We start from the raw sequence: 15,279 nt of genomic DNA on the forward strand, positions 1-15,279 counted from the left end.
TTTCCTGTGCTCTTCTCATGATCGCGAGTAAGCCTCACGAGATCTGATGGTTTTAAAAAGAGGAATTTCCCTGAACAAGCTCTCTTTGCCTGCTGTCATCCACATAAGACATGACTTGCTCCTCCTTGCCTTCCACCATGATTGTGAGGTTTCCCCAGCCAAGTGGAACTGTAAATCCATTAAGCCTCTTTATTGTGTAAATTGCCCAGTCTCAGGGACATCTCTATCAACAGTGTGAAAATGGACTACTGCACACATCATCAGGGAAAGCTTTTCTCCCTCTACCAACAGTCAGGCCAGGAGAGTTTTGAGAAATGAAGCTGGTAGATAAAAGGCCAAACCATGAAGAGCATTGTAAGTCATGTTAAGGTAATGGGCTTTAATATGGTGTTTCAGCTAGAGTTGGGGATGTACTGATGTGGCAGGTCTGTAGAGAACCACAGCTATTGATTCAGAGGATCAAGTAGTTTTGTGTTGTCTAGTGATTGAAAATATTGGAGACAGATAAGCCCTCGAGTCCTGTCTCTGTTATTTGCCAGCTCTCTATGCTATACCTATACTAAACTTCTTTCAGCTTTTAAATACTCCACTCTTACTCTCACCTCCATGCCTTAGCATGTGGATACCTAGAACATTCTCTCTCTACACCACCAACACCAACAATTTCTCCTGGCTAATTTCAACCCATTGTTTAGATCTCACCTCATATCCTCTGGGAGGCTTTCCATGAACGTAGTTCACATACTCCTGCTATGAGCTCTAATGGCATTCCTAAGTCTCTACATAAAAGCATATCATATCAAAATTCATAAGCTCACATGTTGGTGGGCACTATCCTATTAAAATCTGGTATATAGTATCTGAATGTTTGCGTTATTTTATTACAATTTTTAAAATATTTGTATATTTTAAACATATATTTAAATTAAACATTTGCCAAACCCTGAAAGCACGTCTACAGAACACAGCTTGAAAACCACAGTTGTATTAGAGCAACTTCAAAATAATTAAGGACCATAAAAAGGGACAAAAGGATTCCAAGCAAGGCAGAAAGGAAGAAAAGAGCAGAAATCTAGAGTAAGGGAATGGCTCTTGTTTGACAAGGGGAGTTCAAGATCACTGAATAAGACAGAAAATGACCAATATACTCCTTTTGCTATCTTTGGTCTGCTAATAACAGGATTGGGGCAGCCCTTCCACTTGCTCTGGGGTTGCCCAAGGGGCCAGAGAAGAGTAGACAGTCAGGTCTTAAAAATCGTAACTTCTTTCTCAATTTCCAGAGCCTTCGCAAATAATTAAGTCAAGTTTGCCTATAAGAAGGATTATTTTTCCCACTACTAAAATGGTGACGAGCTTGCCTGTTCCACAACTGAATATTAAAAGCCTAAAATGTTTTACACATAGCTGAAGCAACTCAGAAACAAATCAACTCATTAAAAATCATATAATCAACCAATCAAAAATATATCAGATGGATACCATATCTTTTTCTTTCAACAGAGAAAAGATATTTAAAACTAAGAATGAATTCCATTCTAAAATATTCAGGGAAAGATGAGAAGAGGGGAGAACGCAGAGAGCAAGACAATAGCAAGGAAAGAGAAGGCTATGGTGTTAAGGCAATGACCAGCTTAAAGATTTAAGAGGTCTGGCCAAAATTCATTTTATTATATTTAAAGCTTCAGAGTTAAACAAACATATCATGTAATTGAAATACTGTAGATTACTTATGCATCAATCTTAGATCAAGTTACTGTAATGAGTGAAAAAGCAGAATTCCTATTGACAGAAATTGAGATGAAACTGTAACTTGTCATCTTACAAATTTCTAAGCAGATATAAATATGAAATACCTGAATGGTTTGGCAAGCATGGCTTCCATTGTTGGTGAGGATAGCAGAGATGGCCTGAAGTGTCCTTCCTGTTTCTCCCCAAGAAGCCACCAGACTAAAGAGGCAAGCGCAGGAAAGTGCTGTTAAGGACTGTCCTGTGCTATCATTCATCCCAGTACTTCGAACAGTGATTTCCAAAAGAAGCTGGAAGAGAGACTCTGTGGATAAATAGAATTCAATTATATTCATCCAACATACAGAACATTATATGCCTATATTTATTTATTTTTAGTCTCATTATAAACAAAATTTAAGGAATCTAGAACAATTACTTTGCATTAGTTTCTTTCCAGTTACTCTCTTCCCCAAAAGTTGAAATATTTATGTAACAAGGGCCTTAAAGAAAATTCAGTTCAACTCCTTGTTTTTCTTAGTAAAAAGATAAAATCTAAGGTCTTTTAAAACAAGCTTGCCTACAGACATTCACATATTCAAGAAACTCATCCTATCAAGTAACAGACTACTCATCATACTTATTTTACCTTTTAGATTAGGAGGCTTCTTAAGATGTTAAGTGTCCAGGAAATTATGTATATATTTTCAAAGTAATAGAAACATAAAACATATGCCATAATGTGCTTTAATACAAAACTGGCTACATCATTAACATAATAGCAATTCACACTTAGAGAGGATGTAATTCATTTATACCCTAGAAAAACCTCCAAGTCAATAGGACAGATATTCTCCTCCTTTAACAATGAAATTGAGATACAGGGTAGTCAAAAGATTTTTCCTAAATCATAAAGTCATTTAGTGGTGAAGATGAAACACACACACACACACACACACACACACACACAAATGTTTTAAAACCAGCAGAGGTCTCCACACAAAATTCCCTGAACACCTCCATCCACGATTCAATCAACAGACATCTGGGTATTTCTTCCATAGAAGAGAGATCTAGGCCGGGCACGGTGGCTCAAGCCTGTAATCCCAGCACTTTGGGAGGCCGAGAGGGGCGGATCACGAGGTCAGGAGATCGAGACTATCCTGGCTAATACGGTGAAACCCCGTCTCTACAAAAAATGCAAAAAACTAGCCGGGTGAGGTGGCGGGCGCCTGTAGTCCCAGCTACTCGGGAGGCTGAGGCAGGAGAATGGCATAAACCCGGGAGGCGGAGCTTGCAGTGAGCTGAGATCCGGCCACTGCACTCCAGCCTGGGCGACAGAGCAAGACTCCGTCTCAAAAAAAAAAAAAAAGAAAAAAAAAAAAAAAAAAAAGAAGAGAGATCTAAAAATCCTTACAGAGTGAATAATCAGATGGAGAGAGAAAAAGAGAGTCAGAAAACTGAGAAAGATGAAGAGAGGGAAAGGGAAGGGAGAGAGGGAGGAGAACAAGAGAAAGAGGAGTAATGTACTGCAATTCTCTAAAAACTAAAATGCCACCTGTGGGTTATCTGGTAACTTACAGAAACCTAGGCAGCCCCTACCAATCCCTCATCTTCCACAGCTAATCCCAAATTAAGCCCTGTTTATTTTACATCCTAACTGATAACCACTTTTCTCTATCTCATCACCATCTTTCCAATTCATGCTATCATTATCTCTTTGACTAAAAAGTGTTAAGAAATTATCTCTTACCATTCGCTATTGCCCCAATAGGGAGAATTTCAAACCAAAAATCTAATTGTCTACTTAAAATTCTTTCACTCTTTTGTTAATTCCTTCCTCCCTTCTGTCTTCCTCTTCCTTCTTTTCTTTCTCCCTTCCTCTCTTCACTTGTCTGTACACATCCTATACTTTCATTTTTTTTCCATTTATCCTTTCCTCTACCTTTTCCTCCAGCTATCCTTCCTTCCATCCTTTCATCTATCCCTGTTTGTCTATATTTCCATCTACCCATCCTTCCTCCAATTATCACCCTTCAGCGAGTACATCTGTTGATTATTCAGCAAATATTTACTGAACTCTCGTACATTAGCAACTACTCTACATTAGGGTATTGGCAAACATGACAAAGAAAGTCTCTACCCTTTCAAAAAGGTTAAGATTCCAGGGAAAGAAAACAGTCAATAATTTAAGCAAATAATTTAAGAAAACAGGCTATTTTAAAAACAATATTCTTAGCGTAATGAAATACAGAATGACCTTCTATTCCTCCTAGCCCAATAATCAAATTCTTTAACATAGCATGTAAAGCTCCACATGTCCCTGCCTCTTTCCTCACCTGTCACAAGACTGTTCCCTTCACTCTCCACATTCTAGCCATATTGCTCTTCTTTTCACGCATTCTCCTTTTGACTCAGAGCCTTATTGCATGCTGTTATTTCTACCTGGAGCACTTACAATCTAGTTCACTCCCTCCTATTCACCCTCTAAATCTCAAATGTCACATCTTCAAGGAGGCTTTTAGGGAGCTGGGTGCAGCAGTGTATACCTATAGTCACAGCTACTTGGGAGGTGGAGGCAGGAGGATCACTTGAGTCCAGGGTTTGAGTCTACCCTGGGCAATATAGTGAGATCCTGTCCCTAAAGATAAGTAAATAAAAAAGTTTTTAAGTTAAAAAAGGAATCATGGCCAGGCGCAGAGGCTCATGACTGCAATCCTACCACTCTGGGAGGCCAAGGCAGGCAAATTGCCTGAGGTCAGGAGTTCAAGACCAGTCTGGCCAACATAGTGAAACCCTGTCTCTGCTAAAAATACAATGATTAGCTGGGCATGGTGGCACGCTCCTGTAGTCCAAGCTACTCAGGAAGTTGAGGCAGGAGAATAGCTTGAACCCGGGAGGTGGAGGTTGCAGTGAGCCAAGATCACACCACTGCACTCCAGCCTGGGCAACAGAGCGAGACTCTGTTTCAAAAAACAAAAAAGGACTCTCAGAACTCCTTCTACTTTCCTCCATACGATTTATCCACACTTGTAATTATACACATATCTGATGCTAAGTTCCATAATAACAGCAATGGTATCATACATTCTTAGCACATAACAAAGGGGGTGCTATTACATTTCAGTGAATACTTGAGAATATAATCTAACTAAACAGAAGGGAATACATTTTTAAATAAATAATTTAAAAATCAAAATCTATTTGCAAAGAGAAGAGGCTTAGTGTATACTAATCATCAAGATAGTTTCTACAGTAAGAGTTACATAAATATACACATATTTTCATGAATAACACGAAAACAACCAAATGGGGAAAAAAAGAATAACCAATAAGACTGGGATATTAGATTTAAAAGAGGAGAGGCAAGTTTCAACAGAAATTTATTATAAAAGAACCAAATCAGTGCTTTTATCTTTGAGCTAACTGAACAAAATAGAAAATATGAAGTGATAAGAAATCCCTTACATAGAAAAATAAGCCAAAGCAGTGATGAGATCAGCAGTAAACACTGAAAGGATGGAAGACAGACGAAAGGCAGCACAGCAGAATTAGAAACTTTTAACAAGAAAATAAAAACAAACAGATTAATAAGGTGAAAAGTTTTTGGGTTTTGTGGGATTTTTTTCGGGTTTTTTTTTTTTTTTTTTTTTTGGTAGAGATGAGGTCTCATTCTGTCACCCAGCTAGAGTGCAGTGCAGTAGCACAATCACAGCCCATTGTAGCCTCAGACTCCTGGGCTCAAGCGGTCCTCCCACCTTAGCCTCTTGAGTAGCACTCATTGCCATGACCAATTTTTTTTTTTTGCAGAGATAGGGGTCTAAGTTGCCTAGACTGGTCCCAAACTCTCAACCTTAAGTTATCCTCCTGCCTCAGCCTCCCAAAGTGCTGGGATTACAGGCATGAGCCACCATACCCAGTCAATGTGAAAGTTTTGATGCAAGACAATAAGACTAAAGCACACATTATATTTCAAAGCTAGTATTAAGAATAAGTCTAGTTTTAAAAGAATAAAAGAAAGAAAGTATATACAGAACGGATACAAAGGAAAAGTATATAACAATTGACATAAGATATGAGAATGGTAGACGACTTAGGAGAAGAGAAATAACATGTTCAAAGGAGGAAATATGACATACAAGTCTTAGTGGGTATTTTAACATTCCAATTATTTGCTAACTGACAAAACCAAAGCCAAGAAAACCCAGCAAAATATTGTTAAATAAAATAAGTCAAATCTTCAGTAAAATGCTGTCCAGTCAAGCAGCACTTCACAATATTAATATGATCAATGGTGTTATCTTAACAATAACCAACACGGCGCCTGCTTGTCAACATGACAGCTTTTATTTGATAATAACTTTTAATAACTGTGTATGTGAGGGGGATGGTTTAAAAAATCCTCAGCTTGTTTTAATGACCAGCATCCTCCCTCCCATTAAAACCAACCAACCAACCAACAAACAAGTCAAACACAAAAACTGAATCACCACATGCGACCAAAAAAAGAAAAATCTGACACGTAGTTAGGTTCATGCAATTTGGTTCTCACAGGTGGGTCCTACAAAATCCAAACAGCCAAGTAGAAAAAAAAGGACCAAGCTTTAGTCTAAACCAGAATGTAGTCCCCAAACCAGCATCTACATCACCAAGAAACTTACTCCAAATACAAATTCTTGGGCCCCACCCCAAGTCTATGGAATCAGAAACACCATAGGGAAGGCCCCGATAACTCTGATACATGCTAATGCGAATTGAGAACCACATAATGAGAACCACAGATCTAGTACTTCGGAGAATTTTCCTATAATACTAGAAGGATCTAGACAACTTTAGACAGTTTAAAGATCCATAGTTAGCATCGGAGGAAAAAAGCAATTAACCAGCTAAAAATTATGCTTCCATCTATATTTCTATTCCTTTGAGTAAAAGCTCCTATCTTATTTAAAGGATTACACGTCGAGCCTAGGTCACTGATATGAAAGGCAAGAATCGGAACACACTTTAAGAAAAGCAAACATTTTATTTACTTAATGAAAGTTGCTAAGTCAGAAGTTTAATACATAACACAAATAGATTTTTATTTATGATGAATACAAAAAAAAATGTCCCCTCAATTTAGAAACTAATTGTACTGTTTTGGGTTTGTGGCATTTATTTCCTTTTCTCTGTTTTTCAAAACTATTGAGAGTAACAAGTTAGAGAAAGTGAATGTTAGCTATTTTGGCCAAAAGTTTAATAAGAACGATTTAATTTAATAGTGACCTTAAGGTTTGAGGATTATTTTTGGATTCCAGGGACTTATGTTTTGTTTGCCCCCTGCTTCATCATGCTAATTGAGAAATGTGGTGCATGAACTTCAACTCTTAAACCATAACTTCAGAGGAACACAGAAAAAAATACTCTAAAACTTATACCCCTGCTGTTTCCATAACACAATTAAATAAAGACTACATTATAGGCTATTGTGTGTACTTCATAAGAGAAGCTCTTCACTTTTTAAAAACTGCAAATTGACAATTTATAATTGTATAAATTTATAGGATATAAAGTGATGTTATGATTCATGAATAAAATGTGGACTAATTAATATCTATCACCTCAAGTACTTAACATTTTCTGTAGTGAGAACTTTAGAAATATTCTCTTAACAATTTGAAGTGTATAATACTCTATTATTAACTATATTCACTTTTAAATGCTTCACTGAATGAGCCTTGGCTCTTACCTAGGACCTCGGGTGGCTCAGACTGGAGGCCTTCTGGCTGCTGGCCCTGTAGCACGTTGAGCAGGGCTTGGAGACTCCTGAGACACAGGGATGGGTGAGAAAATCGTGTCTCCTTGATCAATTCAAAAACTTCACAAAGGCCAACTTCAATAATCTATTTAAAAGGAAAAAATATATATACTTTATGACAGGTAAGCTAGTAACACCTTCTAAGCAGTTTAGTTGGTACAAGTTACTTCCACAGCAAATGATAATGTATATGTATATGTATATAATGGAGCCATAATAAAACATCATGAAAATGGCTTATAACAATGAACTAGAGACTAGATTGCATTCACTCAGAATAAACTGTATTAATTTGCAAAGTTCATTTGGTTGTACTCAAGGAAAACTCAGTACTCTTTTTGTCAAAAGTCATGTTAATTGTTACCTACAACCAAAAATAAAGTCAACATAGCACACACAGTAAAAAGATTTTATAAGGAGCTTTTCATCTTAGCCTTTTCTATAAGGGTACAATCACTATATTATTATTTATAGGTGATATCCCTTCTTGTAGGATGATCACAAAACAATTTAAAACGGCTTAGCTAAAAATATCACTGGTACTTTTCCTTTAATTATCTTACCATTCCTCATCAGGTGCAAGAAAAATCAGACTCTATATCCAGCAAAAGAGATAAATCTGTTACTAAAGATTGAGAGAGCAAATTGCAATGAATGAGTTAAGGATATACCTTCACAAGACTGATAAAAGACAAATTCCATTTCTCAGGCAATGTCAACATTCTGAGAACCAGTTCAGGAAGTATTAAGTAAATTGTTTGGAGAAGTAACAGAAAAATCAAAATAAGACTAATTAGTAGAAACTCCTGAAACCATTAATTCTATTGAACACAACAGTGGAATAATATTCTCTCTGTTGATATTTTTGCATTAATTCACATATTACATAAATACCTCCTAAGCACTCACATTGTGCAAACTCACTTTAGGAAATATGAAGGTATACTAGACCCTGTCCTCTTAAGAGTTTATAATCTAACAGGGTAAATTAGTCATGTATATAATTCATACTCAGTACAGACCTCTGTTACAGCATTTATTACATTATAGTGTAACTATTTTTGTTTTCATTTTCCCAACTATATTGTGATCTTCCAATACACACGGAACATGTCTTAAATGGCTTAATACCTCTCATGCCTAGCCAATTACCTAGCATATGGTAGGCATACATTAAATATTTGTTGAATTATTCACTAAGTTGTTTGCTAAAAACCACTGTATCTCAGAAACACATTTTCTAGACAAGAGGCAAATCAGCTGAAGGTAAGTCAATTGTAGTTCTGATTAACATTTACAAGTTTTCTGGAAACAACAGCTATAGCTGAGAAGTCAAATGACTAGGAGGACTATCTTTAGAGAAGTTATATAAAATCCTAACAGACTTGATTATAACTAATATTACAGAAGAACTTGCATAGCGAGTTTCAATTGATTAAACACATTAAGTGATGAAACTTTTACATTTGATATAGTTTCTTTTCCTGGAATGGACTAGAAAATAAAAACATACTGTCCAAGGTTTGTATCTGCTTATGTACTTACAGGAAAGAGAAATCTGAAGTCCAAGATCTCCAGAGTACAAAATGTGGTGCTCTATTCTCAAGCCAATGGAAGACTACTATATTCTGTTATTCTTTCAGATTGCTTACTCTGCTACCAACCATGATTTTTCATAACTCCAAGAGGATTCTTCACAGATGACATTTTTGGCTAAGGTTCATTTATTATAGTGACAAAGGAATTACTGAACCTTGCCAGAAACAGTAAGTCTACCTAATGAACAGGTTCTTGATCTCTCTGGTAAGTTTAAGGTGTAATAATAAGTGAATGGCAATAGGCAACTCGGGTAGGCTGCCTAGAAACAGAGCCAGCTGGTTTCAGTGAGACTGGCCCATAAAACTTTGGTCACAATGATCATGATAGAGAACTCTTCATCTGTCTGGGTTAAACACTGTGGAAGTCTCACTAATTATCTACATCTTGGTTCATTGTAGACTTTTTGTTTAACAAATGGGAAAACATTCATTTTCAGAATAGGTATATTCAATATACAACAAAAATCAACCTCACGTTCTGCAACTATTAAAGAAGTTTTAATATTTAGCTATGGATTATTGCACACAGTTACCAGATATGTTTTTAAATAAGTCTTTTTCTGCTGTTTGGCTAAGTATAAAATATTTTACCAAAAGTTTGAACTTTGAAAGTAGACTTTTAAACAGAAGTCTTATAGTCAGTGAAAACATATATTTCTCCCTCCTTCAGTATCAAGAAGGAAGCATAAGCAGAAAAAATATAGTCCTGTCAATATAGTATTATTTCATTTGTGTATAAAAAATATATTTTAATGTGTACCTAGAAAAAATGACAAAAGAAATAAAAATATTTATATAGGGGTATATTTTGGTTAACAGGATTTCAAATATTACTTCTGATTTTTCATTCTTCTTTAGAAAAATGTTCTGATTTTTCAAATTATCTACAATAAACATGTACAATGAGCAAAATAAATAAATGTGACACTTAAGAAAAATAATAATTACAACAATAAAAGAACACAAGAAGCTTCAATACTTTCGATAACGAACTATAACTAATTACCCAACACACGGTTTCACACTTCTCTTCAGAAAAGTCTTTTGTAAATTTACTGAATTTTATCTTTACTGCTGCTCTCAAATAATTAAATTTTGAAGGTTATCTATTATATTTGAAAGATAAAGAAACATAAAGCCGAAATAATTACCTGATACAGCCAGTCTAATATGCTAGGAAAGTAAGATAAAAATATATTTGGCCAAAGAAAAATGATATAAAATGATATGTAATTTCAAGGTTTTATTTTGCCCATCTCAAACCATGTATTTCCAAATGTGACTTTATTATTTCATGAATAAGCATGATCACAAAAGTTTAGTTACATCACATTTGGATTTAATAATTAACTCTTTACCCTTAAAAATCGTATATTGTTCAGTTAAAAGTCCTAAAATCACTTCCAATACTTATATATTTGAAAAAGCTCAAAAGGAAATCAAAATTATATTTACATATTACCACAGAGTGAAGTATACTGCCTTTTAAAATTGTTTGTATAAAGCAAATATTTGGTACAGTGATAATATCTACAAGTAATAAAAAATTTAAAACTCTAGAGACAGAGGAAAAGGGAGAGGGAAGAGGCAGCAGCAGAGGGAGAGAGGAGGAGAAGGCTAAGGCAGAGAATTCTGAATGTGGGGCCGGGTGCGGTGGCTCACGCCTGTAATCCCAGTAGTTTGAGAGGCCAAGGTGGGTGAATCACCTGAGGTCAGGGGTTGCAAACCAGCCTGACCAACATGGAGAAACCCCTTATCTACGAAAAATACAAAAGTAGCCAGGCATGATGGCGCATGCCTGTAATCCCAGCTACTTGGGAAGCTGAGGCAGGAGAATCACTTGAATCCAGGAGGTGGAGGCTGCAGTGAGCCAAGATCGTGCCATTGCACTTCAGCCTGGGCAAGCAGAGTGAAACTCCATCTCAGAAAAAAAAAAAAAAAAGTATGAGTGTGAAGTTTCTGAGTTCCTTGTCTAAAAAACACACTTATCTATGACTACTACCATCTTCCCTTCTCTTCACACTCAGAGGAAGACAACTTTTCAAAACTTTTCAACTTTTCAAAGCTATTTTTTCAATGTTCTTGATCCCACTCCCTCCCATCTCTCATAGAAATTTGTTTCAACTTGTGCCTACATAGTGATAACTCCCAAATCTATATTTCTAGCTGGCAATTATTTTTCGAACTTCAGCCCTACATAGCACACACTGGACACCTGACATTTAATTCAAAATCAGCATGTGCAGAACTAAACTTGATCATCATTTCAGCCAAGCACTGTTCCTCATCCAGTTTTCCCTCTTTCAGTAAATAGCCTCAACACACAGAACCTTAAAGAATATCTTTATATTCTGCCTTCTTTTTCAGCCTTTAGAGCCAATTTATTACTAATTCCTGTCAATTCTGCTTAACATTTCTTAGATTCAAAACACTGTCACTACCATAATTCCAACCCTCATTAACACTCTCTAGACAACTGCAATAATTGCCTAAATGGTTCCTCTGTCTCCAGTCTCACTCACCACTCTTTAGTTATGGATATGCTTTACTAACAGGAGTAAACTTACAAAGTTACTCCAGGCTTAGTAAGGCATATCCATAACTAAAGGGTGGTGAGTCCAATGCAATCACGCAAGTCTGATGATATTCTTTTGCTTAAAATCTTCAGTATTTACTAATCACGAGATAACATCTGAAATACATGGCACATAAGGCCCTTCATGATTTAGCTTCCTGCTGTCTCTCTTGCTCTATCTCAGCCAGTGTTGAGTCCTTTCTCTAACGTGTTCCACTATATCTAGCACTCCCTATCAATCCTTAAGGCACTAGAGAATATTTATTGACCTGGTTCTTATCCCTACAAGACAATGTTTTCTTGAGGGCAGGAATTATGTTTCATCCTTTTGTTCTCAGGACCTAATACAATGCTGGCTACAAATTCAAAAAAAATATACTGAATTAAGAAAGAAATGATCCTATGTAAGCCTAAATCTTTTAATAATGTGGCATGACTGGCTTCAAATGGGTTCAGATGGGAAATATGAATTCTAAGTGTTTGTTACTATTTAAAAATTATGCACTGGGCATGGTGACTCATGCCTGTAATCCGAGTACTTTGGGAGGCTGAGGCGGTCAGATTGTTTGAGTTCAAGAGTTCGAGACCAGCCTAGGCCATGTGGCAAAACCCCATCTCTACTAAAAATACAAAAAGTAGCCTGGGGTGGTGGCAAACGCCTGCAGTCCCAGCTACATGGGAGGCTAAGGTGGGATGATCGCTTGAGTCCAGGACGCAGAAGTTACAGTGAGCTGGGATCATGCCACTGCACTCCAGCCCTAGTGATAGAGCCTGACTCTGTCTCAAAATGAAAATAAAAACAAAAATAAAAATAATAAAAATTATGTAGGTGTAAAATCTGTAAAGTTTTAGAGGATGTAGAGTTTAGTGACAGTTTGAACTGGGTAAAAAACTTAATGTTCCAGAAGCGTTCAGGGAATAGAAAGCTCCTTTAAATATATCAATGATTACTGATCCGCAAAACACAAAAACAAAAGCAAAAAGCAAAAAAAAGGGTGACAAGATCTATATAACAGTCAAACTTAATTTATTAATAACTAAATTTTAAAACTCAAGAATGGGAAAAATAAAACTGTATTACAACAACACTTCAACAACAGATTAAAAACTGCCTTAATCATGTTAAGAAAAAAAAAAGAGTAGGAGAGACAGAAACCTCATGTGAGAAGGAATGGGACAGCCACATGCTTAGGAGCAACAGAGGAACAAAGAAAGGAAGCAAACTAGGATGCTAGACAGCAGCATTTGAGGCTGAGGCACAGAGATGATCAAAAGGAAAAGAAAAATACCAACATTTCCCACTTGCCTTCAAATCCCATCACCTCAAACCTTACGAGACTAATTTTGTCCTCAGTGTCAATCCTTCATGTCATGGAAATGACTGCCAAAAAATATCACCTGAAAGTTTCACTCCCCACCCATAGCATCTGCTTGCCTCTGCACGAAGGCATCTCATCACTTCTTCCTTTCTCTTCATCTCTCATTCATCAGGTGATTGCACTGATTCTCTAGAAGTTTCATTTGCTTGCATAATTTTTTTAATAAACTGACGAGTTCCTTGACAAGTAACTCAAATTCATTTGCACCTACACATTTTCTTGTTTGCACCTAACCTGACACTTATAACTATATATATCATTTACTGAGCACTTCTTTTTGCCAGGTACTGTTCTCTCATGCACTCAACATCCATTAATTCATTTAAATTGTCACTACAACCCTATGAGGTAGATGCAACCCCCAATTTATAGATGACAAAACTGAGGCATGGATGTGTCAAATAACTTCCACTGTCACATAGCTAGTAATTTTAATGGTGTTTGAACCCCAGCAGTTTGGCTCTATAACCCATGTTAACCCTGTTTGCAGATAGGTCAGTACTTGGTGGAAAATTCAGTATTAATCACTTGGGCTATCTGATCTTCTTTAATTTTCTTTGAAAGATCCCCCTTTGACTCTGTTAATTATGCTGCAAAAGGTTATCTTAAGAATGCCTGATATTTTATTTAATACTCACCAATCCTGATGTTTTAAAACAGCCTAAGAATCCATTGTTCTTGTTTATGCAATTTAATTTGAACTACAGTTTACTATTCAAAACCTGCATACCTACGTAAACAATTTATCCAGGCTTTTGTTTTCTCTCACAATACTGAACTTAAGTAGCACAATTACTATAATACAGTGTGACTCACACATACACAGAATTGGTATTCTAACTAAAAAGTAAATTATACAAGTCCTGCAGCCTTACGTCCTAACTCAACTATGTTTTTTTATCTCAATCTCTCCTAGTTAAGCATAAGAAATTACAATTAGAGACCATAATTTCTACCTAGAGGGGCTCCCATAGTGAAGATAAACATGTTTGTTTTAGGTTAAAGAAAGAAGCTTTTGGCCGGGTGCGTTGGCTCACACCTGCAATCCCAGCACTTTGGGAGGCCGAGGTGGGTGGATCACCTGAGGTCCAGAGTTCGAGACCAGCCTGACCAACATGGAGAAACCCCATCTCTACTAAAAATACAAAATTAGCCAGGCGTGGTGGCACATGCCTGTAATCCCAGCTACTCAGGAGGCTGAGGCAGGAGAATTGCTGGAACTCAGGAGGCAGAGGTTCAGTGAGCCAAGATCATGCCATTGCACTCCAGCCTGGACAGCAAAAACACAACTTCATCAAAGAAAGAAAGAAAAGGAAGGAAAGGAAGGGAAGGAAGGGAAGGAAGGGAAGGAAGGGAAGGAAGGGAAGGAAGGGAAGGAAGGGAAGGAAGGGAAGGAAGGGAAGGAAGGGAGGAAGGGAGGAAGGGAGGAAGGAAGGAAGGAAGGAAGGAAGGAAGGAAGGAAGGAAGGAAGGAAGGAAGGAAGGGGCTATTAGAGTAGCAATTAGGATGTTGCAGACAAAGGAAATAAGAAAAAGAAAAGGGTCTCAACTCTAAAACAGGAGGCAAAAAGGACATGTGAAGATGGTTGATCAAGAAGCTGAGTAAGTTCATAAAACCTTTATTACTCTATGAAATATGAAGCAAGCCATGTGCCAAGAATAAGGTGAGAAGAACCTGACAATATGATTAAGGATGGTGGTATACTTAGGAACAGCCACCATAAAATGTGCAAAAGAACTCAGACCAGGTTCCATTTATGCTGCTATTTCCAGGTCATAAAAAATATTTACACAATCCCTTGTGGAAATGTATAAGTTTTCAAGGCATAATTTTAAGGTTATCAGTTTAGTAAAAAGGCAATAGTACATAAATCACTTATAATTATAAAATCATTTTGAGTATCTCTGTTTAGAAAAAAAGCAACATGCGTAAGTCATATAAAGGCACCATTTAAAAATGTCTATATTTTCACCTATTCTTTTGTTAACTATACCTACTATATAGAAAAAAATATATTAAATATATAAAATAACCTTCCAGTCTTAAATATACCAATACTTAAACAGAACAGAGTACAAAAAGAAACACAGGTTTCTTTTTTTTTTTTTTTTTGAGACAGTCTCACTTTGTCGCCCAGGCCGGAGTGCAACGGCATGATCTCAGCTCACTGCAACCTCCGCCTCCCGGGTTCAAGCAATTTTCCTG

General features: G+C 36.7%; 1 protein-coding gene across 12 annotated transcripts in view; it reads right to left on the reverse strand.

Annotated features, from left to right (window-relative positions):
* MYCBP2 (MYC binding protein 2) overlaps nucleotides 1-15,279 on the reverse strand; it is a 290,113-nt gene that overhangs the window by 235,458 nt on the left and 39,376 nt on the right. For all 12 annotated transcript variants that reach the window (XM_073014412.1, XM_073014414.1, XM_073014413.1 and 9 more), the window contains exons 4-5: nucleotides 7,454-7,607; nucleotides 1,854-2,050 (exon numbers count right to left, since the gene is read on the reverse strand). In XM_073014412.1, the coding sequence (XP_072870513.1) occupies nucleotides 1,854-2,050; nucleotides 7,454-7,607 (351 nt within the window). The remainder of the gene's footprint in view (nucleotides 1-1,853; nucleotides 2,051-7,453; nucleotides 7,608-15,279) is intronic.

This window comes from Chlorocebus sabaeus, chromosome 3 (genome assembly GCF_047675955.1).
Source record: "Chlorocebus sabaeus isolate Y175 chromosome 3, mChlSab1.0.hap1, whole genome shotgun sequence".
NCBI classification, from domain to species: Eukaryota; Metazoa; Chordata; class Mammalia; order Primates; family Cercopithecidae; genus Chlorocebus; species Chlorocebus sabaeus.